This window comes from Salvia miltiorrhiza, chromosome 3 (assembly GCF_028751815.1).
Source record: "Salvia miltiorrhiza cultivar Shanhuang (shh) chromosome 3, IMPLAD_Smil_shh, whole genome shotgun sequence".
Lineage (NCBI taxonomy): Eukaryota > Viridiplantae > Streptophyta > Magnoliopsida > Lamiales > Lamiaceae > Salvia > Salvia miltiorrhiza.
The window spans coordinates 62,631,601-62,657,621 of NC_080389.1; the positions used below are offsets into that span (position 1 = coordinate 62,631,601).

Here is a 26,021-nt window from a genome sequence, read left to right on the forward strand (position 1 = left end):
CCAAAAATGGCGTCGCCACCAAAGTCTTGTAGACTATTTGAATCGAAATCAGAATTCTTCAGCAATTCAGCAGAAGATTCACTAACGCGTAATTGTATTTTGAAATGTTTTCTTGGAATCACCCTGATAAACACACTGCATCTCAAAAATGAAGTAATCAATTTCTTCACGGACCTCATGGTTAGTGTTAGGCATGATTCTGACTTCCTTTAAGTCAGGCACAATTATATCAATCTCTCCTTAAAGTCACACATAGAGTATAAAGGAGCTACCGCATGTAAACCAGTTAAAGGAACCACCTGAATTTGCTTGGAATTCTATAATTTTAAAATAATAGTATCAGTTTAGCATCCAACAAGCAAATCTATAATTTACAACCTAAAACGCAACAAGCTGCAAGGTATACATCTCTTTCATTTATTATTCAAATTCTATAAATTACTTATATTATTATATAAAATAGCTCTAATAAAGATAATAGCATTAAAATGAAATGAAAACATATTATAGTCGGAGACTAATCAAATAAATGACGAGGATCTTGACAAAAACTTTTTATCTAATGATTATTATTATCTATTTAAAATTTTCACCAAAATATCTAGATATTTTTCTTTCAAATTTTCTATTAGTCTTGAAAGGGTTTTTTGGAACTTTTAATTACTCTTTATTGATTTGCATTGAACAATGTATTTTTTTGAGACGTTAATTGATTGTAAATCCACAAACTATTAGTAAATTTTGGTATTTTTTCAACTACGTAAAATTGTAATATAAATACATAAACTTTAGCAATATATATACTAGTTTGGCTTCCATGCGATGCACGCGAAATATTTTTTTAATAATAAAATATTATTTTAAAGTATTATGTAGATTTAAAATTTTAATTATTTATTAACATTAAAAAGTTTATTTTAATATAATTTAAATATAAAAAGGGAAGAATAATTGGGACATCCAAAAAAATAAGAGTATGTCAAAATTGAACGACGGCGTTTTTTTTTTTTTTGGGATAAATTGAGCGAGGGAGTATTATTTTGGATTTTTTAAAAAATAGAGAAAAAAAGGGAAAAAAAAAATCCTATATGAGTTTTTTTTTTTAGTTTTCTTTCATTCCGATATTTATGGTTAATATCTTATAGGTAAAAGACCATTTTTTTATGACTAAATAACAAAAAAAAATAAAAAAAATCCGCATTATGTGATCACCGATGATGGTTTATTCCGCCACGTCAACCCATTTCCAGCAGTCGACTACAAGTGTCGCCGCCGCGCCACCTTCCGCCACACACACTCACACTTCACACACTCCGCTCCGTGAGCTCGACCAATGGAGAATCTCTCTGCAATCGCCAGAAATCCTTGCCTTAATTCGTCGTCTCTCCGTCCTAGAACTGCCACAGCACTTCCGTTTTCTCCGGCGGAGCTGCCGTTCGGGAAAATTTCGCGGCGGCGTTTTGCGGTGAAAGCTGCGTTGAATACCGACACGGTTAATCGGCCAATCGCTAATGAGAATGGCAACGAGGTTGATAGTGCCGAACCTTTTTACGAACGCACGCCTCGCAACCGCCCCCTCCGAACCCCTCACAGCGGGTAATATATTTTTTTTCCTGGATTATTTTGTTATATGTTGTGAATTCGAGTCTCTAAGAGCATTCCTGCGCATATAATTTTGTTTAATTCGTTGAGTTGCAGTTGCAATTTTTGGTTGATGGCGATGCTCTCTGGAGCTCTTATGATTTGTCGATGTCTTCGTTATATGGATTTCGATGTCTGTATAAAACTATATGTAAACAGTTATGTTAGCAAGGCCAAATTTGAGCTGAATATGACTAGATAATAGTATGAAGAAAGGAACAATGATTGTATTAAATGGAATGGTTAAGTGATTTACCTCTCTCTGCGACTCTAAAGGTGTGCTATCCTTCGTTTTCTTTTCCTATGAATTATCATTTTCTTATTTCAGGTTTCACTTTGATGGAACTGCCCGTAAATTTTTTGAAGGCTGGTATTTCAAGGTCTCAATTCCAGAATGCAGGCAAAGTTTTTGCTTCATGTACTCTTTAGAGAACCCGGCATTTACTAAGAAATTGGGCAGACTGGAGGAGGCACAGTACGGGCCTCGATCAACTGGAGTTGGTGCTCAAATTTTAGGGGCTGACGACAAGTATATCTGCCAGTTCTCTGAAGAATCAAAGAACTTTTGGGGAGGTATGTCTGTTTGTTATGATATATGTATATCTGTCTGTATTTGCTTGACTTGCCCATCACAATGGCCTTCTGTTTTATATATACACAGGGGAAAAGATATCCTTGGGTGAGCAGAACCTTGTAGATGATAGTGAATATTTTCATGATCATTAGTCAAGTTTCAATTACTATCTTCTTTTCTGAAATATTATTAGCAGCTCAGTTTCTATGTTTCAGAATATTATGATGGTATTACTGCGCATTGAGCTGTAGGGACTATTTACAGATCTTTATAAGAATGTCGGAGACCTGCTACAGTTTGTTTTCGGTTCTGTTACTGGTAGACCATGATTACTTATCAAGGAACCTTTTTGTACTTGTCATTCTCTTTGGCACTTATCAGAGAGACGGTTTTGAGTCTTTTGACATTACCAGGATGACGACTATAACTAGGCAATAGGATGATTTTCAGCATAGCTTTTGAAGCTCCTTCATCACTACATTCAAATAGTATTCTCTTTCCATTACGCGGAAATCCCCTCTTTCTTAGTGGAATCATCCATTGCATTGTTTTAGTACTTAAATTTAGAAGTACACATTTTTCCCTTGTTGTCTTCCATGAAATTATGCAGTGGTCATCTATGATAATCTTGCTTTTGATAGACAGGCATGAGTTAATGCTTGGGAGTACTTTTGCGCTGCAAAAGAATATGCAACCCCCGAAGAGAGAGATCCCTCCACAGGTTAGCACGCCTCCTATAAGAGCTGAAATGCTAAATGCTGTTTAGTTTATCCATATTATTATACTGCACATCTCCTAAGATATTTCTACACTCCAATACTGTGTACATACAATCAAAACCAGGAAGTGGCTTACATTTTGAAAGAGCATTATCTTTATGTGCATACCTTCACTACTATTACTAAGTTGAGGACCTTTCAACTTTTATATATGGATTGGGACATGCTAGTTTTCCGTTGTAACTCTGCTAATTATTATCTTCAGGAGTTCAACAAAAGGGTTTTGGAGGGCTTCCAAGTTACCCCACTTTGGCACCAGGGTTCTATTCGTGATGATGGAAGGTAAAACATCTTCTGAAACTCTTTATTTAATAATGAATTACACAACTATCCTACATTGTTTTTGAGGTCTTCCTGCAGTGATGTCTGAGGACATAGGAAAAGATTTTCAATTTATGAACGATGATAGTAAGCACTTATTGTTAGTTATTTATTTAATTTAATCGGGCAATAAGGTCTAGGTTCATGACGTATATATTAGTACTATTTATATGATTGAACAATGTAGAGTCAGGTACATTTTAATGGACATTAAAATAAACATGCTTATATATACAGTGATATTTTGTAGAGTCACTGAAATATTATCCTTCCACTTCACAATATAGTTGCTATTCTGGAGTCACAATACTTAGTGCTTTGATTTAATCACGCCGACTATGTGACGATGAAATCAAATTAGGTGAAGAAGAAGCCTTCAGTCTCATGTGACCATATATTTTTTTAAACTAAATTTTAGGTATTTTACCTGCATTGCACAAAGCATTCTTTTTTCACTTGAACAATTGTGGTTCTTACAATGAGCTGCACCTCAGATTGTTTATATAGTGATTCTTCGAACTACAAGTGACACCTGCATAATCTTTTAAAGTTTGAATTTTAATTATATTCGACAGTATTTATTATCTACGGCTTGTGGAACTTCTTAACCAACTAGACGCTGCTTGTTTTGACACGATTAGCTTGACAGGAACGATTTTGCAGAAATTGTAAAGACTGCACGCTGGGCGTACAGCACACGCCCTGTTTATGGATGGGGAAATGTTGGGTCAAAGCAGAAGTCCACAGCAGGATGGCTTGCTGCTTTTCCTGTATTTGAACCTCATTGGCAAATATGTATGGCGGGAGGACTTTCTACAGGTATTTCTTTTATAAACTACTTTGGTCTAGAATGTCGGAGTATGTAATGCTCAATATCTTTTGTTTGCACGAGCTTACCTTTGTATATGATTTCTTGCTGTAGGCTGGATTGAGTGGGATGATAAAAGATATGAGTTTAAAAATGCTCCATCATATTCAGAAAAGAACTGGGGTGGTGGCTTCCCTAGAAAGTGGTTCTGGGTATATGGAATCTCTTCTTGCATTGATTATTCTTTTTGTTCTGTGTATAATCTTCATGTACGAAATTGGAAAATTTTCAGTATCAATGTAATACTACTTATGCATGTTATTGTATTTGGGAGGAATTCCCATGTAGAGTGGAAAATATAAAATCTCATGCAGTGGGCAGGATCTCTTGATAGAGTTTATCGGTTGGTGACACGCATGCATCTATGCTACAGGTGCAATGTAATGTCTTTGAAGGAGCAGATGGAGAAGTTGCTTTGACTGCTGGTGGTGGATTGAGACAGCTGCCGGGAATGGGTGATACTTTTGAAAATGCTGCACTGGTACTCATCTATTATGTGGATCTTATGTCTGTTTCAAACCATGTTTAGGATAAGTCGAAGCTTTTTGTAGAAATCAGAATATGATCATAGACGCATAGTAAAATGCTTTGGTGAAAGAAATTTATGAGGAAATACCTGTTTTGGTGACATTACTTGTGAAATTTATTGTTATAACAAAAGATCCACAAATCAAATTGTGTATGCAGATTGGAGTTCATTATGATGGTGTTTTCTACGAGTTCGTACCATGGAATGGAATGGTCAGCTGGGAAGTTGATCCATGGGGTCACTGGTTCTTCTCTGCCGAGAATGAAGCATACGCGGTAATCACATTCACATTTTTGTCTCTGCTTTGCGCATGCTGCACGTATTTTATCCAATGAAGTTCCATATGCTATAATTTTACTAGGTGTAGAGCTTGAGACGAAAGAAACAGATTAAACCTAATTATGCCTCTTCTCGAGTGTCCGTAGAGACCTTAGACATAGATTGTGTCGGACCTTCTCTAATCAGGAGTTTATCGAGCAGGTGGAATTGAAGGTGACCACAAAAGATCCTGGCACACCACTGCGTGCTCCCACCACGGAGTCCGGCTTTAGTCCAGCTTGCAGGGACACTTGTTTTGGCGATTTAAGTATGCGATTGTGGGAAAAGCGTTATGATGGAACTGAAGGAAAGGTATACTCCGGCGTCCCTTTTCCCCCATTTACTTCATCACGTTCAAAATTATACGAAATGTTCCAGACGTCCCTGCCTCAGTTAGATTTCACTAGAACATTCCATTTCCGTGGTTAGGTTATTTTGGATGTTACAAGCAGCATGGCAGCTGCAGAGGTAGGGGGAGGGCCGTGGTTCTCGACATGGAAAGGCAAGACTAGAATGCCAGACCTCGTTACTAATGTTATCGGGCTTCCCGTCGACGTAGAAGGGATTTTCGGCTTGGCTCCTTTCCTCAAACCCCCTGGCTTGTAAGTAGCAGCATCGATCACTTGTGTTTAGACATTTCAACACTTGCTTGCTTATAGTTTTTAGTAAAATAAACTGCACCAATTTATGTGTAGATAAATTCTTCTTCCTGAGATAAAATCAGGTTTTAGGGCAAAAAACTGTAAAACACAGTGAAAATATATTTATGCCGAAAAATACTAGCTATCATATTTTGTGGAATTGATAAATTTTGTGGAAGTGGATGTAGTTTAGACCTTTTTACGTAGATTTTGTATTATTTTGTTATTGCAAGTTATGCATGCGTATACGTATCATATAGTAGTACACAAAATGCTTTAATATATACACATTAAGTTGATTATTGAGATGGTTAATGAATATGTGGCCAAGGAACATTGCCAATGAGTTGATTATGTTGTAATTTCAAAAATTCTGGATTGCCCAAATTGTTGGTGAAAAGGATTTTTTTTTTTATCGTTATTATTTTATTTTATTTTTGGTTCTTTGTACTAGTATTATTTTTGTATGGACCTGTGTTACTTGAAATTTAGTGCTTGTAAATATTTCTAGTTGGTTTTTAGTTAGCCATTTTATGTCAAGTGCCTATCACTCGCAAGATGTTAAATTTGGTTTTTTAAAAAATTCGAATTTTTGATTTAATTTCAACTGCGGAGCCATTACATTGAATTACAACAATAGAAAGTTAGAGTGCTGAAATTGAAGAAGAAAAAAATTTGCTATTACACAATGAAAGTGTCAAAATACCAAAGTTTTTTGGCAACTAGCCATAAAATATAAAAAAATATAATTACAAGGCGATGACTATTATTGAATTTGGAGTAATGAAAAATCTACAAGAAAAGAGGTGTCGCGTGCTCTGTTATCTTCATCAAGACCGAGTCAGATTTGTAGCAAAGTGATATTGCTAATTAATCTGGATTAGTTTGGATATAACACGAAGTTGACCATTATTATTAAATGTTTAGCTATATAAGCTTATTTTAAAGAAATTATAAGCTCTTGGAGATTATAAAATTTTTCAATAGCTTATAAGATATAATTTCTTATGAACTTATAAGTTGTCAAAGTGTTTGAAAAATTAAGCTTTTAGGCTACAGAGAGAAAATCGAAGAGATATGAACTTGAGAAGATATAGGATGAAAACAAAAAATTATACTAGTTAAATACTAGTAATATAAAATAATTGTTACATATAAAATTATAAAAAAATGAATTGAAGTGGATGAATTTATTTTTTAGGGAGCTTATAAGTTTTTGGAGATTATTTTTAGAGCTTACAAGTTGTTTATGATCTTATTTTGTCAAACATTTTGAAAAAACTCGTAAGCTCCTAATCATCTTATAAGCTCAGCCGAATACTCTCTTATTTTTACTTCTTTAAGCTATTTAAAAGCTTATTATGACAAACAATTAAAAAAGAAGATTATAAGCTCAAACACCCACTAAATCAATGTTTAATGTGCAAATTCCACGAGTGAACAAAAAAAAAAAAGAAATTTACGATTGCCATTATTGAATTCCCATATTTGAATTAAGGATATCCGCATCACCATGTGGCATGATATGTACTATGATTAATTATTCCTTAATTTGTAAATTGTAATATTGAAAAGTCAATTTTTCTAACGTGGAGTGAATCGATAGGAGGAATATACTATTCTATTTCGAATCTATTCCTTAATTTGTACTAATATGTACTATGATTAACTATTCTATTTCGAATCTATCAACTCCAGGACTTGACTTAACGTATACTCCCTCCGTCCCATAATAAGTGGCCACATTTCCTTTTTCGTCTGTCCCACTATAAGTGGCTGCTTTCTAAAAATGGCAAAAGTTTACTTTAATTAAGTCAACAATTACTCACTAATTTGGTCAACAATTGTAGGCCACTTTCTAAAAATGCCAAAATTACTTTAATTAAGTCAACAATTACTCACTAATTTGGTCAACAATTGTAGGCCACACTATATTAAAACATATAACACTCAATTTCTTAATCTCCGTGCCGAAAAGAATGTGGCCACTTATTATGGGACGGAGGGAGTATCATTTTAATTTTTAATTTTTTGAAGCAACTTAATACTATATCTTTCTTAAAACCCAACATTTTTAGGATTATTATCTCATTTCAATTTCAACTAGAGATTCTCAAATCCAGTTTTACTTGTTATTTAATCTCAAGTTGATTTAATTTCTTTCTATAAATCCCACCTATCCTCTCTCTCTCTAACTCTCTCTCACACACACACACGTTTGGCAAATGGAGATGGTAGCTCAAAGGCTTTTGGTTATAGTAATTTTGGGTTTGTTTAGATTAATCCCATGTTATGCAGCAATACCTGCAAAAACACAAAGATTGATTAATAAGGTTAACAAAGATGGGCCTTATCTTGGATTAGTGATTCCAAACATGTTTGAGATGAACCCTCTTCTCAACCACCCTACATTCAAACCTTCTAATCTCACCATTGATTTTGCAGGTATATATATATATATGTGTGTGAAATTATATTTTTAAGTAACTTTTTTTCAATATGTTTTAATCAATTTCAACAAATATTGCTTTGAACAGGAAAGAGATTCCGATTTGGAACCATACATGAAGAAAAAGTTGTACTAGTCATGACTGGCCTTTCCATGGTACATTTCTCTCTCTCTCTTTCTCTCATGTATATGAGAAATGTTCGAAATAAAAACTTCTTATCGTGAGAACTGTGACGTGAATATATAGTTAAATGCGGGCGTGACGACGCAGCTGCTGATAAGCTTGTTGAACGTGAAAGGAGTGGTGCATTATGGCATAGCTGGAAATGTAAATCCATCTATGAATATAGGAGATGTTGCAATTCCTAAATTTTGGTCACATACAGGCCTTTGGAATTGGCAGGTATTATCTTAATTTCCATTTAATTTATTACTATTATTGTTGTTGTTGTTGTTGGTTGAGCATAGCAAAATCCAAGATTGATCAAATATCGACTCAATTAATTCTTGATCATATACATAAAGGGTGGATAGAGTGAGAATACACCTTGTTTAATAAATGAGATGACTTATAAATTATAGGAGTATCATATCTATGGTCCAAATCTAACATCTACGAAAAAATCAATTTAGCGAACAAAGTTATAAAATTTTATGAATAAGTTAATAAAAATCTACGAATAAATCGGCAGTGAGGCCTAACTTGAGCGGTAAAGTTGTGGCACCCAAAGACTCTCATTTGTGAGAAGTCTTGGGTTCAATCCCGCCTGCGTGTATGCCTCAAGTGATTCAATTCACATGACATTTAGTAATGGGTACTATTGTGAGTGGAGTTTGTGGACTCTACTACTATAAATATTATTCAAAATGATATTACTCCATATATAGACATATCAAAATAACTAAAGTGGAAACGATATCGTGAACGAAAGGAGTATATTATAGTTAAAATTTATGAATAATATTTTGTTTTTAAAATTTTCAGAGGTATGGAGAAGGGCCAGATGATGAACTACCCCTCGAAGCAAATGGAGACTACACAAGAAAAATTGGATACTTAAATTTTGCAAATTATGCTACAAATGTTAGTAATTGCAGCTCCAACGACAATCTCTTGAACAATGTTTGGTATCAACCGGAAGAAATTTTTCCGGTCGACGGCGTGCCGGAGCAACGCCAGCATGCATTTTGGGTCCCTATAGATTCCGACTACCTCCAAATCTCCAAGAAGTTAGAGGTATCACATTTAATTTTACCTATTGATTTTTTTTTTGCTATATATTAAAGGGTTAATTTCTTATAATAACACGAACTATACCCAAATTTCAATTTTCAATCAATATTGTATTCATCAAAAAAAATATATGAATATTTTAACTTTTTGGAAATTCGGCCTGAATTAAAATTTCGATCCACACTTAATTCTACGTGAAAATCGAAACTTCATTCGAATTTGCATACCAGAATAGATCAATTTTGGCGAAGAGATCAGTTTTGACATCCAGATTCAAAGGAAGTTTTGATTTTTGAATTGTCACGTAATTAACTTTTCCACTTCTAAGTGAGATTAAGTGTGGTCGAAATTCTAATTTGTACCAAATCTTTAAAAATTAAAAATTAATATAATTCTTTTACTAATTAAAGTATTGGTTAAGAATCAGAATTTACATATAATATGTTACTTTCTTGATTTTTTTGGTATATATATGTTGTTTTTGATAATATGATCAGGGTTTAGAATTGGAGAAATGTGTGAATTCGACAACGTGTTTGTCTATTTCTCCCAAAGTGGCGATTGTTTCAAAGGGTGCAAGTGCCAATATTTTCTTGGACAATGCTGCATATAGAGATTTTTTGTTTAATAAATTTGGAATTAGCCCTTTGGATATGGAGACTGCCGCCGTGGCATTGGTTTGCCACCAGCAGAGGGTGCCCTACGTTGCTTTCCGTGCGCTTTCCGACCTCGCCGGAGGCGGCTCGGCCGGCTCGAACGAGGCCGCCGCCTTTGCTCCGCTAGCGGCAGAAAACGCCGTTGCTGTGGTCGTGGAGTTCGTTAGGATATTGGCTAGTTTGGAGTCCGAATGGTAGAAGATATGTCGAATGGTAGAAGATATGTCGTTTAAAATACACCAACTTTGATCGAATTTTGATTTTGTATATTAACTTTAAAAAATATTTAAAGAAATCATTCAAAATGCAAAATAAATAAAAAATGAAACTGACCTAGGATTGAAAGGCTAGTAATGGCGTACGTGGGGGCATTAATTAATTAATTAATTATACTTTATACTTAGTGCACCACAATTAAATCTACTTGATTAGACATTAAAGTAAAAGATTAAAAGCCGCACTTATAACTTATTTGGATGCCTAGAATTTAGTAAACTACCATCATTACAATGATCATAAATTGATTAAATCCCAATTATTCACTAAATTGTCCTCATATGGCTGCTAACTTCAATATACAAACTACAAACACGAAGCATCGACAATAAATTAATTATTCACAAATGAATATAATTCCCATTTTGAATTTCAGGAAAAATTTGAAACCAAGATCGAAAAACGAAAATGAAATATTTCTACATTTCTTCACGATCACTGACAATCAACTAAGCCTTGAGTTTGACTTAAAATATTGATGATTCAATTATGATGAAGAGTGTCCTCTAAATCGATTCGAAATATTTTCTTAACTCTCAAATTAGCTCGACTATAACACATTAACACCTTCCACATCAATACATATTTCACTATCAACCTATCATCATTAGACACTGAAAAAACTATCTCCAAAATACACACTAATATATATTGAAATGTTCTAAATTTTCACATGATTATCAATTACCTCAAAATTAATGTTGAGGTGGACGTCTAGAATGTCTACATGTTTTCGACGGCCTATGCATGTATTAAACAGCATAGTGGGATGTCTACACCTTCACTTCAGTCAATTACGATGACATTACTTCGTTGAAAATTGACAAACGTGTGAAAAATCAGAACAATTGAGAGTCCGTGTATTCAAGTGCTATTATCCCAAAACAACATTATAGTGCAAAATGTAATAGTATATTTTTTGTGAGCACCGTGTTGCATTTAACTTACGTTAGCGTTATTTTTTTATTTTATACATAAATTAGTAGTACTAAAATTATTAATTTTGTAAATTATATAAAAACCAAAACTCATATTCAGAAATTGGGAGCTTTTCTTGTGACAATTCGATGCAGAAATTCTGCAAAAGACTAAGAGAATCCCAAGAGCACTACACTTTAAATTTCATAAAAATTAGATGAATTTTTGGGTCAGACTCAGACAAATATTCCTCATTATTTCAATCCAAATAAAGCTACCATATAATGGGCTGAGGGCCCTCAATTTCCTGCTTTAAACAGTGTTAATGGAAGTTGAAAAGATCCCTTTGTAATTATGAACGCGCCGTTCAAGATAAAAAAATTAGTAAAAACTAAAGCTGAAAAAATTCAAGAAAAGAAGTGAATTTTTTTTCACAAAAGCAGACATTTTGAAGTTGGGTTCAAAAGCTCTATTGGTTTCTAAATTTTTATTGGTTTAATTTTTGGGACGTTACTAATAAATAGAAGCATGCTGTTTTGTTCATTTCTATCATCATCAGCATTTTGAGCTTTATTTTGAGTAGGGTTGTAGACTTGTAGAGAGTGAGTGTATATGTTTTTTTTAATATGAAAAATAAATATGGAAGGAGTGGAATTAACTAACTCGGATTTTTACCTCTTTTGTGTGGTTTGCAGTGTCTTTGAAATCGAGCTTGTCCAAATCCAAACGACTCCAAAACATTGAGGAAGAAAACGTTGTGGAGTGGATTCCGGCGGTATCGTGCCCTCAGCCGGAGACCCCGACCGAGTCGATGGAGTTTCTGGCGAGGTCGTGGAGCGTGTCGGCCGTCGAGCTCTCCAAGGCTCTTTGTAGCACCCACGGCGAGGAGAAACCCGGCCAGCCCGACCGAGGAAGCTCCTTGCTTTGTGTATGTGATTTTTTATTTTTTTTAATCGCGATGAAATTTGAATCATAGACCTAACTATTCACAGATAGGAATGTACTACTTTGAAATTGAAATCGAACATGAAGAAATTGACGATACTTATTGAATTACAGAAAAATCAACCCTTATTAGCCTCGGAGAGCCCTCCGGAGTCGCCGCGGGAGAGCGACGAGACTAAGGTACGTAATTATAACATATTTCATGCTACATCTAGTGTTTTACTTAACCAATACACGTTATATATAGTTAGGTTCTAGTGAGATGATATTTTTCGATGTGAGACTAATGAATAATATATATCCAGCATATAACGATGAATAAATTAATATATAGTGTTGAATAATAACGAATAAGCAAGATTATTATTCTCTACTGCATAAGGTAGTATATATATAATTTCATCGAATTTAATTTCGTATAAATTCTAAAAAAAATTCCGGTAACACAGGAGCTACTCCTACTGCATCAAGCCCTCAATCCGGAGTTCGTATCTCACCAACACCTACTCTCCAACGGGGTACGTACGACAACATTTCTTTTTATTTTTTCCAATAAAAAGAAAAAAAAGACATTCAACTTCAAAAAATATAAATTACTCTGGCTCGTGCAAACTGCATCAGACATACAGAGCGATGGTGAAGAGGAAGACGATGGGGAGGCGGATCAAAGACCAGAAGGAGCGGAAGAAGCACGAGATTCGCGCTCACAACGCTCAGCTCCACGCGGCCGTATCCGTCGCCGGGGTCGCAGCCGCCGTGGCGGCGCTCGCGGCCTCGTCGCTGGCCACGCCGGAGAAATCGAACTCGTCGGCGAAAGCCAAGAGGAAGACTTCCAAAAAACCCGCCGCGATCGCGTCCGCCGCCGCGCTCGTCGCCTCCCACTGCATAGAGATCGCCGAGGATTTGGGGGCCGGCCGCGATCACATCCTCGCCGTCGTGCACTCGGCAATCAACGCGAGGACCAACGGCGACATCATGACCCTCACCGCCGCCGCCGCCACAGGTATACATATATATATATATCAACTAAATGTTGTTATTTTGTTTTTGGTTGAAGTAATTAGTAGTACTATTTTTTATGTGGTGAAGCGTTGAGAGGCGCCGCCACGCTACGAGCGCGGCTGCATGGAGAGAGCGGCGGCGGCGCCGCCGTGGCTTTGGCGGAGGAGAGTGGTTGGGGCTGCAAGGAATCAAACATCTCGAATTTGCTTAATTTCGTAGCTAAAGGTGGCGAGCTTCTTAAGCGCACAAGAAAAGGTAGAGAAGAGCTTATGTATTTTGTAGTAAAAGTTTGAAAATTAAAAATAAAAAGTTAGTAAAATACAAATTTTGTAAAATTTAATTTTGAATGGGTGCAGGGGATTTACATTGGAAGCAAGTGTCGTTCAACATAAATTCCAATTGGGAGGTGGTGGCTAAGTTGAAAAGCAAACACATTGGAGGCACATTCACCAAGAAAAAGAAATGTATGTAAGTTTTTTTAGGAGTGAACTATATTAAAATATCATTTTTAAAATACTAAAAATAAAAATTACCTAATAATATATAAAAAATAAAAATAGTCTATTACTGTTTTAACCTTTAATTTACGATAAATAATGGATTTAGTTGTGAATTGCTTTTTAAACGATAACTTACGATCAAACTTATTATTAGTTGCGAAATTGCCACTCGAATCTTATGATCAATTGACACTTTTACTTTGGGCACGAAGATTAAGAATAAAGGGTTGAGTGTGTAAAGTGGATGAGGACCATTTATTTAATGTGTGTAGAGAAGGTATGAACCACATACTATTTTTGGGAAGTGCCAATTGAAATGGGACAAACAAAAAAGGTAAGTGTGCCAATTGAAGTGGGACGGATGGAGTATTTTCTTTATATTTTGATAATTAATGCAGTCGTTGCGATTCTAACAATTTAACCTAATCAAATCTCGTCATGGTTTGGTTGTAGGCGTGGTCTCGGGCATATACAGCGACATCCCGGCATGGCCGGGGCGCGAAGAGGAGGATGCAGGGTACTTTGCGGTGCAAACTGCAGATAGAGTGATTGAATTTGAATGCAGAAACAAGGAGGAGAGGCAGATTTGGGTTGAAGGCATACAAAATATGTTGCATTTGCATCTTGTGTGACATGACTATATATATATATATATTTGAAGGGGAAATGTGAAAATTGGCAAGATTTAGATCTTGTCACATTATTTGGGTCCATATTTATGGTGAAGTGACAAAATTTAAGTGATCGATTAAGTTTTTTTAAAAGAGCAATCTTGGAATGGGATTTTCTCATACTAGTGTGCTAAGAAAATACAGGTGGCCAATGTCTAATGCTAATAACTTTCACCAAATTTAAATTCCAATGTCGAATACTATTGACTTTCGTTTTAATAAACTAACAATTAAATTTAAAAACCTCGGCACGATGAACTCGAATTATGTTATTGCCTTTTCTTATAGCTAAGGTTGATCATAATAATAATAATAATAATAATAATAATAATAATAATAATAATTTGTGGGCCGGCCCAACAATGAAAATTGAAATTACTTAACATACAGAATTGGGCCAACTGGTTGTGGGCCGCAGGCAACGGCCTGTGTCGGCCCATTCAGATTTGATTATCTATTTTAACAACTAGAAAATATAGTGTTAATAGATTAAAATAAGTAGGTATTTAATATAAACCTATATCAATAATTATTGCAAGTGGGGGGCCGGTTTAAGTTATCAGATTTAATGTTACCCTATGAACTAGCAAAGGTTCGAAAATAAAAAGAATTTAGTGAATTAGAAATTTCCTTCACATTCTTAATTATTTAAAGTTTTTATTTTTAATTTTTTGTATGTATAAATGCTCTCCTTATTCTAACAAACTCACCTTTCAGAACTCATCAATATAACATGATGGAAAAATCCACAATCTAATTAAGCTCTCAATGAAAATGAGTAACTGACAAAACTTTGTGAGTGTAAAAATAAATAAAATAAAAAAGGTATTGACTCACTATTACATGAAAAGATGCATCAACCACAATTAATTAGTAATTTCAAAACAAACGGAATAAGAAACAGTGAAAAAACTGAAGTAGATGACAAAAAGTGGTGACTCAGTTATCTTTAACAATAATTCAAGATGAGTTGTATTTCACTCACGATGCAGACTATAAATAAAAATAAAATAAAAAAAATCAAGGGAAATCTTGATGCTACATTTGAGAACATTGTTAATTTGTTTAGGCAAGTTGACTATTTGATATAATGGTTTAATATTTTTTTTATTTGATAGTATAATGTAAAAATAAGTACTAGATCTTTACGATGGAATAACTGGAAATAACTATTCATATTTATTTTAAATATAAATTCTCATTTAAACTTCATCGATAAAATATTTTTCTATGTTTTTTTAGAAGCACCTAGTACTAATGTTGGACCTATTCTCTGAAATTTAGCCATTTCTTTTATGCAATAATGCATTGTACTTTTAGGTGGTGGGCCATAGTAGTATAATACATGTGGAAAAGCATGATGAAGAAATTAAATAACTTTGTATATTATTACTGCATGGTTGGAATTTTGATAATGTTATTGTTTATGAGAACGAGAATAACGAATAAGTCGATATAAATATCTATGAATAAATTAATTATTTATAATGCATGCACGAATAGCAGTAATTCAGTTAATGTGAAGAAAATTTTTGCTCATTTCATAATTCGAAGTCCAAAGTTAAATAATTATTTAAAAATTCAATTCTCGTTCTCATAAAAGATAACATTCTCATTGAATATTTTTCCTATTAGTGCATATATATCTTTTCCTTTTTAACTTTTTTTTTGTGTGTTAACTACTTAAAATATTAGGTTTGAGAGTTGTGGACACCACGAATAGCTGAAGTAGCTGTCACAACGCAAGTGCGAAATATTTTATACGTATGAGAAGTTGAAGTAATACATTGAATCATCAGAAAATATTAAAAAATGATTAATGGGAGAGAGTCATGTAATATTCTATCTTTAATTTTCATATTTTCATTTGGGGGAGGTCCTTCTACTAATTTATAAAACATAATCTTTGATTATTTAAACAAGGTCACATCCATATATACAACATTATTAAATAATATTATTTACTTTTTGGCCAACTTTTTGGCAAGAACTTATCACTTTGGCCCTGTCTCTCTGAGAATATGATAAATAATTTTTCCAAGATAAACAATTTGTTTTGTCGAATGAGGAAATAGTTCAAATAATTATTCACAAACCAAATAAGATGGTATGCCATATTTTAATTGAGTAAATTTAATTTCAAGCATGATGTAATTCAACATGCTCCATAATTTCAACTCCAATAATTCAAGAAATGGAGACATTGTTTTCATTTGACAGCTATGCCCCCATATTACAAAAATGTAATCTTTTTTGACCCCCCCCCCCTTCTGAGTGTGAAAGATTTAATCAGCACAGAATAAAAAAAATGTATGAAGAAGACAACAATCATAGAAACATACTCATTGCATAGAGCAATTTATATGATCAATAGCAATTCAACTTTTAATTCGTGGAGGAAAAGTTTTTTGACTTCATTATTGCCTCAAGATCCTTTTTAGTTTACTTTTTATGAATAATTAGTTTTGGTTTAGATCACCACCTTTATCAATAATATAATTATTAATTTATATGGAGACAACTGATTATATAATAATGTGTAGTCACTTAATATAACTTAATAAGTGAGCTTAATGTCAACCTTCTTTAAATTTTTCGTACGTCACAACATATTAAGGTTATTTTTATGCAAGTATAAGTGAACAACTAGCTAGGTTGTTGTGATTAGAAAAAGAGAGAGAAACGAGAAAAATGTGTGATGCAATATGCACTCCAAATTTTATTGAATACCCATGTTTTTAGTTAATCTAAATATTAAAAAAATGTGTGGTTAAGTTGTAAATCACTCTTTAGAATATAAAATAGAAACAAATTTAGACATATAGTTGACGTACCCATAAATATAACATTTTTGAAATTTAATCTTTGAAAAATCGTGTGTAAATATTTGAATTCGATGTGTAAATGTCTGAATTCAAAAAATTAAAATTTTCGCTTCTGAGATTCGAATTCAGTATCTTGAATTTATCCAATAAAGCCATTGATCAATGGTAAATTTTAATGATCCAAAAATTAAAAATAATTTATATTTTAAAAGAAAAGTTTATGATATATCCTCCTTTCCCCAACTATAAGAAAAAATGAATTTAATTAGAGATAATTGCATGCCTTTTCTAATAATCAAACAAATAATCGAATATAAATTACAAATCCAAATGGCAAACTTGAAATTTTCTAGAAGTCAACTGACACATTTTTTCATTACGACTCATCAATAATTCTCACATCACATGCCCAAAACTCTAGCCCATATCATGATGTGATATATATATATAGTATTAATATAATAATTAAATAAAAAAATAGTTACTTTAATGTGTTTCAATGGAATCTTACTCATGAATATGCATGTTCATGCATGTGCATGCTCCTATAAATACACCAATTTGTGGGAAAGCCTATTGCCATTCATATGTAGCACCAATAATTCTACATTAATTTCTATATTTCCTCTCTAATTAATTCTCTAACTATTAATTAAATTTATTTTTGTGATGGCGAAGATCGCCGTCGGCAACGCCGCCGAGGCTTACCAGCCGGACACCCTCCAAGCCTTGGTGGTGGAGTTCATCTGCACCTTCCTTTTCGTCTTTGCCGGCGTCGGCGCCGCCATGGCCACCGGTGATTTTCCCCCTCATTTAGGAATATTTTTTTATTAATTGTTCGACACTTTATGTATTAGTTCTATTAATTCTTCATAAATTTCTCACGTGGCATTTTTTGAAATTTTGATTGGATGTATATAGATAAGTTGAATGGGGACCCACTAGTGGGGCTGTTTTTTGTGGCGATGGCGCATGCTCTGGTGGTGGCGGTGATGATCTCCGCCGGTTTCCGCATCTCCGGCGGCCACCTCAACCCCGCCGTCACCCTCGGCCTCCTCGTCGGCGGCCACATCACGGTGGTGAGGTCGATTCTCTATTGGATTGATCAGTTGTTGGCTTCCGTCGCCGCGTGTGCTCTGCTCAGCTACATCACCGGCGGAATGGTAAGATATGTTTTATTGCTCGATAATATTATTACCTCCGTCCGTAAAATTATTTGTCACAATTTTCTTTTTGTTTCGTTTAAAAAAATTAATTCTACATAGTTCACCATTTTATTAACCTTCTCTTCTTCAATTATACGTGGAACCTTTACTTCATTCACAATATTATTAATTATTTTATTAAAATTCGTATCATTCATATTATGTGAATTTTTTTTAGATGAAGAGAGTGATATATTAACATAAAAAAAATAGAAATAATGAACCCCATAGGAAAAGAACTATATTGTACTAATATTTTAACTTTAACTAACAAAGTAATATTAGTAAATGAGTTGTCCCTACAATTGAATTAGTCACAAATTAGAGAAGACTTAGTTTAAATGACAAAGTTTGATATATCAAAATCTTTTTTTTATAAGAGATCATTAATTCAAATTTTATCGACATCATGTGGACGGTATATCTCAGTTTTGTGATATACTCCCTCCGGTCCACTTCAATAGACTCATTTTCTTTTTTAGAACATCCCACTTCAATAGGCTCGTTCTCCATTTTAAGTAAAAAAAAATATATTTAATTGGTGTAGACCACATCATTTTACTACTCACAAGTAAGTTTTTTAATCTCCATGCCCAAAAGAAATGAGTCTATTAGAGTGGGACGGAGGTAGTAATATGTATGTTATATATATGGGATTTTTTTTTTTTAATAATCTATTTACTAATATTGAAAAAATAATTTTTTTTTCTTTTGCAGACGACACCAATTCATTCACTAGCAAGTGGAGTGGGGGCCATTCAAGGTATAGTAATGGAGATCGTTTTGACATTCTCATTGCTCTTCACCGTTTACGCCACAATAGTTGACCCAAAGAAGGGGAACCTTGAGGGCCTAGGCCCACTCCTTACTGGGCTCGTCGTTGGGGCCAACATTATGGCCGGCGGCCCGTTCTCCGGTGCCTCCATGAACCCGGCTAGGTCTTTCGGACCGGCCCTCGTCTCCGGGAACTGGACCGACCACTGGATCTACTGGGTTGGGCCCCTCATCGGGGGAGGCCTCGCCGGGTTCATCTGCGAGAACTTTTTCATTGTCAGGACGCACGTTCCTCTGGCTCGAGACGAAACTTTCTGAATCAAAGGTTGCCGGTGTTAATATAGCGGTCGATATTATTTTGTGTGGTTTCTTCCTTTCTTTCTTTTTATGGTGTAATTTTTATTTCTTTTGAATTGTTGCTAGTCTTTTTCTTTTCTTTTTATATATGTAATTTTAGTGCTTTTGTAGATTATGATGGTGATCGAGCAAATTAATAAAATGTGAAGGTGTAATTTTCATGAGAATGAATTATGTGCTTTTGTGGATATGTTGAAACCTCTAACGGGCTTCGATTTGGGCTTTGGCCCAGTGAGAACCCAACATGACTGGCCCATTATTGCCCGTGAAGTATAAAACCCCATTTAGTTGAAATCGACCAATTTCTTCTTTTCAAAAATAGTTTTTGTTATTAATTAGTGGTAATTAATAGGTTCGATTAAATCGATTACTTAGAAAAATTTTCCAATACGCTAAGTTAAAATGTTTGAAATTCCATTAATTCTAGAATATATAGTAATTTTGCATGCCTGGAATTCATGCTAGTATTGAATTAATTCATTCATCATTTGAACATTATGTGGGTTTAGGTATATACTAACATGTATGTGGGTATTCAGTGTATTCTTTAATATAAAGTAATTTACATTTAAAAAATTATAAGTATTTAGCATTAATTATATATATTCAAATCTAAGTATAATTAATTCATTTTAATTTAATCAAATTTTAATTAAGCTCGTAATTCTCAAAGTATTCACCACACAAAATCAAGCTCGACTCTGCTCAATTCGATTGCACCACAGTGGACCACATCCCACTAGGTGGGAGTTGGAAGAGACAACAAAACTTATGAGTAGATGAGTTTTTACATCTCTAGCAATTTATGCATTAATGGTGCTTGTCTCTTTGTTATTGCCCTAGTATATATATATATATATATATATATATATATATATATATATATATATATAATTAAAAATTGAAAATATTAGGGATGATAGTTTTACCCGTGGGTACCCCAACGTGGGCAAAATACGAAGGACGGATCGGGATCGGGATCGGGTTCAAGTTTATATGTATATTCGGGTTAATAGTGTTTTATGTCATAAACTTTCAGAATTTTTCATAAAATATCCCGTTATATAAGTCGGTGACGAAAAGACGACAAAAAATTTCAAACTTTCAGCGTTTTCCAATAATGGTGGTCCCTAACATAGTTTTCCAACAATGACGATTCCCAAAATATTATATCCGATGAGATAAGTCATCTTTTCGTCACCAAATTTCGTATATATAGCAAGGCATTTTATGTAAAAATACTGAAAATTCGAGATTCTTTTAAGAGAAAACGAAAATTCAGAACATTTTACATTCGCGTCGCACGTGCCGGAGTCCACGTCATCGCGGGACAAATAATTTCAACAACGACTATACAACTGTTCGGTATAACTCATGTGAATTATAGTTATCTACTCCTTTCTTTGCTTTTAATGAAGTAGTTTTGGATGGTCAATTATATAATCGCGTATTCATTTTCTGGGCATTGGTAGCTGGAATATGCCCACTGTAATTATGCCTCATTATGTGTTGTTGTAATCTCTACCAAATCAATTTTCTTATTATTGCATGCTTCCAAATATTAAAGGAAGTAAGTATTATTCACCCGGTCCCTCAAAAGATCTTCCATTTTACTATCATTTTTGATCCATACTCAAAATATTTACTCATTTCATTTTTAGTATGATTAGTGATTACCCCATACAACCACTAATTTGTCATTATACTAAACCCATCTTAATCACTTTAGCATCGAATGAGATTCAGTCTCTCACAATTTTGTGTGTATCATCGTATCCCACTCTCTGATCATATCTATATTCTAGTAATATTTTTTATGAAAATAAAATTTATTATAGTATATTATGAATTATACTTAATAGAAGTGAAAACAAATGATAAAAAATAACCCTAATTGGATGACATAAACTCTATTTAATAATATTAAATTTTATTAATTTATTTTTTTAAAAAAATATGTTATAACCAAAGAAAGGAAAAAACGCACTCACACTCTAGCCCCTAGGTGACTCGAACTCACAACCTATGGTTGGAGGAGAAGCGTTTCACCAACACACTGTGCTTCATCGTCTTAATAATATTAAAATTAAACTAAAGCATACAAGATTTGAATTGAACAAAGAATATATGAAAGAAAATAAAAAAGATTGAAAGAGGGACACCGAATATAGTACACTAGATCTCAAATAATTTAATTTAAGCCTTTAACACTGCAATAAAAATGAGACATTTATTCAACGCAACCATTTTATTAAAGTATATATATGTATTATTCTTAACTTGGTAAGCTTTTAAGGGAACGGACGAAATATTTAAATTAAGATTAAGCTTGAAATTTAAAGAAAGTACGTAAATTAAAAGCTTCCATGTGCATGTGCGGTGGTTTCATAGACTCATTATTTTTTCTTCAATGCAACTATTAACGTAAGGGACCGGATTATAAATTATGTGAGTTTAAATAGTATACTAATACGTATAGCCTTAATTAATTAAGTTTTATTTACGTTTGATTATACTCAATTGGGATATATATACAACTTTTTAGTTAAACAATTAATTTAGCTATCATGGTTGATTATAGTACATATTTAGGATGTACTTAGTATAATTTTTGTAAGTTTCAAATTTTGATAATAACTAATAGAATTCATTATGGAGTATAATATCAATGCTTGTTTTTTATATAATTAATCATTTTTTTTATTAAAATAGTAATAAATTTATATATTAGTCGGACACGGAACACAAAATGTCAAAATAGAGGATTCACACCGCAAATAACTAATTTACATATCTTTACTTATTTTGTAAAGTGAAATGACATCTATATTCATTAATAAATTAATTATATGGCATGCGAAGGGAGAAATTAATTTACATTATTAATTCATATTTTCTGACAGAAAAAAAAAAAAAGAAGAAGGAAAAATAAGTAGGGGAAATACTATTACAATATCTTTGCAGCTCATTACATTATTCCTTTCACCTCTAAAATCACAAATCAATTAATTTAATCAAAAGGCAAAATATCTATTTTTTTAGAATTAAAAAAATAATTAAAAATCAGTGAAACGGATTATTATTACCTTGCAGCTTCTTCTCCACCCACGACGGGCTCAAAACCGGACTCATCTCATACTCGCCGCCCTTCGCCGCCGTCTCCACCGGCGCCGGCCTCCGCGGCGGCGCCTCCATCTCCTCCGGCATGACCTTAATCCTCCACACCTTAAACGTCTGGTCCAATCCCGCGCTGTACAGCAGAAACCCCATCACCACCACCTTCTCCACCTCCAGCGCCGCCGCGAGGCACCTCACCGGGCCGCGGTGCGCGTCCAGCACCGCCAGGCACTCGTGGAAGCAGCTCCCCTCCTCCCTCCGCCAGATCCTGATCGTCGTATCCTCCGATCCGCTGAAGATCAATTTCTCGATCGCCGCCAGGCACAGCACCGCGAATCTGTGCCCCTGCAGGAATCCGCCGTGGTTGAACCTCCCGGAGCTCCGCTCCTTCTCCCAGAAATTGATCACGCCGTCGGAGCTGCCGGAGTAGAGGAAGCACGACGCGCTCGGCGGCGGCGCCGCCGAGAGCGCGAGCGCGTTCACCGGCGACGGCTGGAACCTCAGCGTCATGGTGAGCGTGTGCGTGCTCTGGCCGTACACGCGCCGCCACAGCTTCACGGCGCCGTCGGAGGAGCAGGTGAACACGCAGCCGTCGTCCTGGTTGACGACGACGGCGTTCACCTGGTCCTCGTGGGCGGCGAAGGAGTCGACGCAGCGGCCGTCGGCCACGCGCCACGCCTTCACCGTTCTATCCCACGACGCCGTGTAGAGGAGCCCCTCCGAGTGGTTGTACGCCATGCATGAAATGTTGTCCCTGTGCCTAGGGTTAGGGTTTCTAGTAAACGAGAAGAGGGATTTCGATTTGGGGAAAGTGGCGGTTTTCTTCACGTGGAAGCTGTTATTCTCTGCGGAGATGGTCCACGCGCGCACCCTGCGGTCGCGGTGGGAGGTGAAGAGGGTGCTGCCGTGGGCGAGGACCGCGCGGACCTCGCCCTCGGCGGCCTTAAAGCTGCCGCGCTCGGCACAGTCTGGCTGGCGCCAGGCGCGGACGCGGGGGCTCTCGGAGCCGGTGAAGACGAGGCCCTTGGTGGCGGCGATGGAGAAGATGGTGCCGTCTTGGCGGTGGAGGGAGGCGATGCAGTGGTAGAGGAGGGCGGGGGAGGGGGTCTGGTGGGGGGAGAGGCTCCAAGGGGAGTCGGGGCTCGGCGGCGGGAGGAGGGAGTAGAAGTTGGGGCTGGCCGCCGCGGAGGACGACCGCGGCGGGCTGTAGAGGAGGTTCTCGTAGAGGTGGGCGGCGGACTTGAAGGAGGCGCGCGGCGGGGATTGGTGGGGGTTGGTGTCGCCGCCGTCGTCGTACAAGTTGGTGTTGTTGCATGGGTGTGGAGGAGTTCGAGTGGGGTAGCGTTCCATTGTTTGGGGAATGAGGGGATTTTTGGGGGGTTTTAGATTTTGGTACATTGGTTATATATGTGTAATTTTTTCGACAACGAAACTTCATTAAATTTTGGTTGTATGAAGGAATTAGAAATTGTGTGATTAAATACACTAACTTTAGTTTAATTATATATTCTAATTTTTTAATTACTCCCGCCGTCCACCGTCCACGAAATGAGTACTCATATTTCCTGTTTTGTCCGTCCACGAAATGAGTACCAATTTCCATATTTGGCAAGACTCTTTAATTAATACACTCAAAAATATGGGACCCTTATTCTATTCACACAACGCTCAACACATTTTTTAAAACACGTGCCGTCTACAAATGGGTACTCATTTTGTAGACGGAGGGAGTACATGATTGTCAATTTGATAACTAAAATATGTACATGACTTGAACGACTGGCGTACTGTAATTAAACAATGTAGTTGAATGTTTATATTACTTTAACTAGTATCATGATGATATTAAGTAGTATACTATTTTAATTAGTCATGATGAGATTAAGTCGTCGAAAATCGATAAAAAAATCGTGTATTTAGAGATATGTACAAAATTAAAATTGGATAAAAGTGATACTATATATTTAAGCACAATTATTCATATTTTGGTATGAATAATTATGATGTATGATATACTTATGACACTCTAATATCAGATAGAAAGATGGTATATATAATATAACAGAACCGATCGTTTCTGTATAACATAAATCAAAGTTATAGTTATGATTAAAAATTTAATACATTATATTAAACAATATATTATATTTTATAAATATTTTGATATATTCTATCAAATATTAATATGATATATAATAAAAAAATATATCTACCTGTTAAATATGTCACATCTTTATCTCATTAATAGTAAAATTATCCCTAAAAATAAACATGCATACATGATATACAAATGTAGAATACTAGAATATGTGATACACCAATTGGAATAAGGGACGTGAGAGTTGTTATAACTTGTAATTGAAGAAGTTGGATATAGTAGTATTTAGTGTGGGTTGATTAATTGATATGGAAGTGGGACCATGCAAATTTTATTGATATTGATGAAGTGTTATTTATCATAGTTGATTTAGTTAATAGTGTTCAGTTCTGGTAGGTAGTGGCATTTGCTATAAAGCTGATCACTATATACTTTCTGCAATTCATTGTTGCTTCTTCAATTTCATTTTCATCTCTGTACATTAATAATAGTAACAAATAAAGACTTTGTATTAGTATATTTGAGATGAACCTTCAATTCATGTGAAGAGAAATTTCATATTTCATGCGTTTGTGTTTAGTAATGTTTCATATTTCTATGTATTCTTTTTTATATGCTACAACATTGCTTTTTTTATTATATATATATATATATATATGATATTATTATTTTTTTTGTGTGTATTTAATCATTTATGGGGTATTTTATCAAAATTTAGATACTACGCCCATAAGCCCAATCCTTATAAGTCGAATCACTCGGTTTTAAATACTTGGGCTGCATCGGCCCAATAGTTTAGTTTCTCTTTAGTAGAATTCGGAATTGAACTTCATATTCACATGCAAAAGTGATGACCTAGATTCTCAATTCTAATTAAATACTATTATTTGTTTTATTTTATTTTATTAATTTTATTATTATCTCATATATTTAGAAGAAACTAATTCATGACTATGCAAATAGGGATGACAATTTACCCGCGGGTAACGGATATCCGCAAAAACCCGACCCTAATAGAGTGGGTTTGAGAGGCAATTGATATCCACGGATAGTTTCATGGTTGCAATTCACTATCCATTTAGTTCGTGGGTATGAGTTTGGATACTTACTATCCATACCTGCAAAACCCGTTTACCCGCGAAAATACCCGTCAATTACCCCTGAAATACCCACAAAATATCCTAAAAATATTGGCTTTGAATATATGATTTGTGGTTATTTTTTTGTATTTGAACTATATGATTTGTGGTGATTTTTTTTTTTTTGTATTAAATTTGTTATAAATTTATACTTAAATTCTGTTTCGCGGGTATCCGATAGATA

At 34.8% G+C, this 26,021-nt stretch overlaps 6 protein-coding genes across 8 annotated transcripts in view; 5 read left to right on the plus strand and 1 right to left on the minus strand.

The window, feature by feature from the left end:
• LOC131015234 (probable glycosyltransferase At3g07620) overlaps nt 1-26,021 on the plus strand; it is a 1,181,237-nt gene that overhangs the window by 1,103,369 nt on the left and 51,847 nt on the right. The gene's annotated exons all lie outside the window — the stretch shown is intronic.
• On the plus strand, nt 1,175-5,831 carry LOC131015255 (probable tocopherol cyclase, chloroplastic). The gene is made up of 10 exons (XM_057943568.1): nt 1,175-1,596; nt 1,970-2,214; nt 2,857-2,936; nt 3,200-3,276; nt 3,965-4,134; nt 4,238-4,335; nt 4,557-4,664; nt 4,871-4,987; nt 5,193-5,342; nt 5,460-5,831. Exons 1-10 carry the CDS (start codon nt 1,334-1,336, stop codon nt 5,634-5,636), a joined length of 1,485 nt encoding a protein of 494 aa, XP_057799551.1. The 5' UTR covers nt 1,175-1,333; the 3' UTR covers nt 5,637-5,831.
• LOC131015280 (bark storage protein A-like) lies at nt 7,677-10,339 on the plus strand. Its single transcript, XM_057943624.1, has 5 exons — nt 7,677-8,116; nt 8,209-8,276; nt 8,368-8,523; nt 9,106-9,357; nt 9,852-10,339. Exons 1-5 carry the CDS (start codon nt 7,897-7,899, stop codon nt 10,206-10,208), a joined length of 1,053 nt encoding a protein of 350 aa, XP_057799607.1. The 5' UTR covers nt 7,677-7,896; the 3' UTR covers nt 10,209-10,339.
• On the plus strand, nt 11,519-14,397 carry LOC131015271 (VAN3-binding protein). Of its 3 annotated transcripts, none has more exons than XM_057943592.1 (8): nt 11,519-11,657; nt 11,900-12,132; nt 12,264-12,329; nt 12,599-12,667; nt 12,771-13,152; nt 13,239-13,406; nt 13,508-13,615; nt 14,105-14,397. In XM_057943592.1, coding segments are annotated over exons 1-8 (1,206 nt in total). In that variant the 5' UTR covers nt 11,519-11,656; the 3' UTR covers nt 14,284-14,397. The 3 variants fall into 3 exon arrangements, with proteins under 3 accessions (XP_057799575.1, XP_057799576.1, XP_057799577.1); XM_057943593.1 differs by having other exon boundaries at nt 11,644-11,806; XM_057943594.1 differs by lacking the exon at nt 11,519-11,657 and adding an exon at nt 11,664-11,806 and having other exon boundaries at nt 13,508-13,619.
• LOC131015295 (aquaporin TIP4-1) lies at nt 17,636-19,673 on the plus strand. The gene is made up of 3 exons (XM_057943644.1): nt 17,636-17,943; nt 18,069-18,310; nt 19,070-19,673. The coding sequence occupies exons 1-3, from the start codon at nt 17,817-17,819 to the stop codon at nt 19,442-19,444; spliced, it is 744 nt and encodes a 247-aa protein (XP_057799627.1). The 5' UTR covers nt 17,636-17,816; the 3' UTR covers nt 19,445-19,673.
• Nucleotides 22,528-23,952, minus strand: LOC131015261 (protein JINGUBANG-like). The gene has a single exon (XM_057943575.1). It carries the CDS (start codon nt 23,948-23,950, stop codon nt 22,547-22,549), a length of 1,404 nt encoding a protein of 467 aa, XP_057799558.1. The 5' UTR covers nt 23,951-23,952; the 3' UTR covers nt 22,528-22,546.

What these genes read in the sequence shown, in the direction of transcription:
- LOC131015295 (XM_057943644.1), top strand. Translation starts at nt 17,817, where the DNA reads ATGGCGAAGATCGCCGTCGGCAACGCCGCCGAGGCTTACCAGCCGGAC. An exon ending in CGGCGCCGCCATGGCCACCG is followed by an intron (nt 17,944 to 18,068) that starts GTGATTTTCCCC and finishes GGATGTATATAG; the next exon opens with ATAAGTTGAATGGGGACCCA. An exon ending in GCTACATCACCGGCGGAATG is followed by an intron (nt 18,311 to 19,069) that starts GTAAGATATGTT and finishes TTTCTTTTGCAG; the next exon opens with ACGACACCAATTCATTCACT.
- LOC131015255 (XM_057943568.1), top strand. Translation starts at nt 1,334, where the DNA reads ATGGAGAATCTCTCTGCAATCGCCAGAAATCCTTGCCTTAATTCGTCG. An exon ending in TCTATTCGTGATGATGGAAG is followed by an intron (nt 3,277 to 3,964) that starts GTAAAACATCTT and finishes TTAGCTTGACAG; the next exon opens with GAACGATTTTGCAGAAATTG. An exon ending in GGCGGGAGGACTTTCTACAG is followed by an intron (nt 4,135 to 4,237) that starts GTATTTCTTTTA and finishes TTCTTGCTGTAG; the next exon opens with GCTGGATTGAGTGGGATGAT.
- LOC131015271 (XM_057943592.1), top strand. An exon ending in GAGGAAGCTCCTTGCTTTGT is followed by an intron (nt 12,133 to 12,263) that starts GTATGTGATTTT and finishes ATTGAATTACAG; the next exon opens with AAAAATCAACCCTTATTAGC. An exon ending in ATTCACCAAGAAAAAGAAAT is followed by an intron (nt 13,616 to 14,104) that starts GTATGTAAGTTT and finishes GTTTGGTTGTAG; the next exon opens with GCGTGGTCTCGGGCATATAC.
- LOC131015280 (XM_057943624.1), top strand. Translation starts at nt 7,897, where the DNA reads ATGGAGATGGTAGCTCAAAGGCTTTTGGTTATAGTAATTTTGGGTTTG. An exon ending in TCATGACTGGCCTTTCCATG is followed by an intron (nt 8,277 to 8,367) that starts GTACATTTCTCT and finishes GTGAATATATAG; the next exon opens with TTAAATGCGGGCGTGACGAC. An exon ending in CAGGCCTTTGGAATTGGCAG is followed by an intron (nt 8,524 to 9,105) that starts GTATTATCTTAA and finishes TAAAATTTTCAG; the next exon opens with AGGTATGGAGAAGGGCCAGA.
- LOC131015261 (XM_057943575.1), bottom strand. Translation starts at nt 23,950, where the DNA reads ATGGAACGCTACCCCACTCGAACTCCTCCACACCCATGCAACAACACC.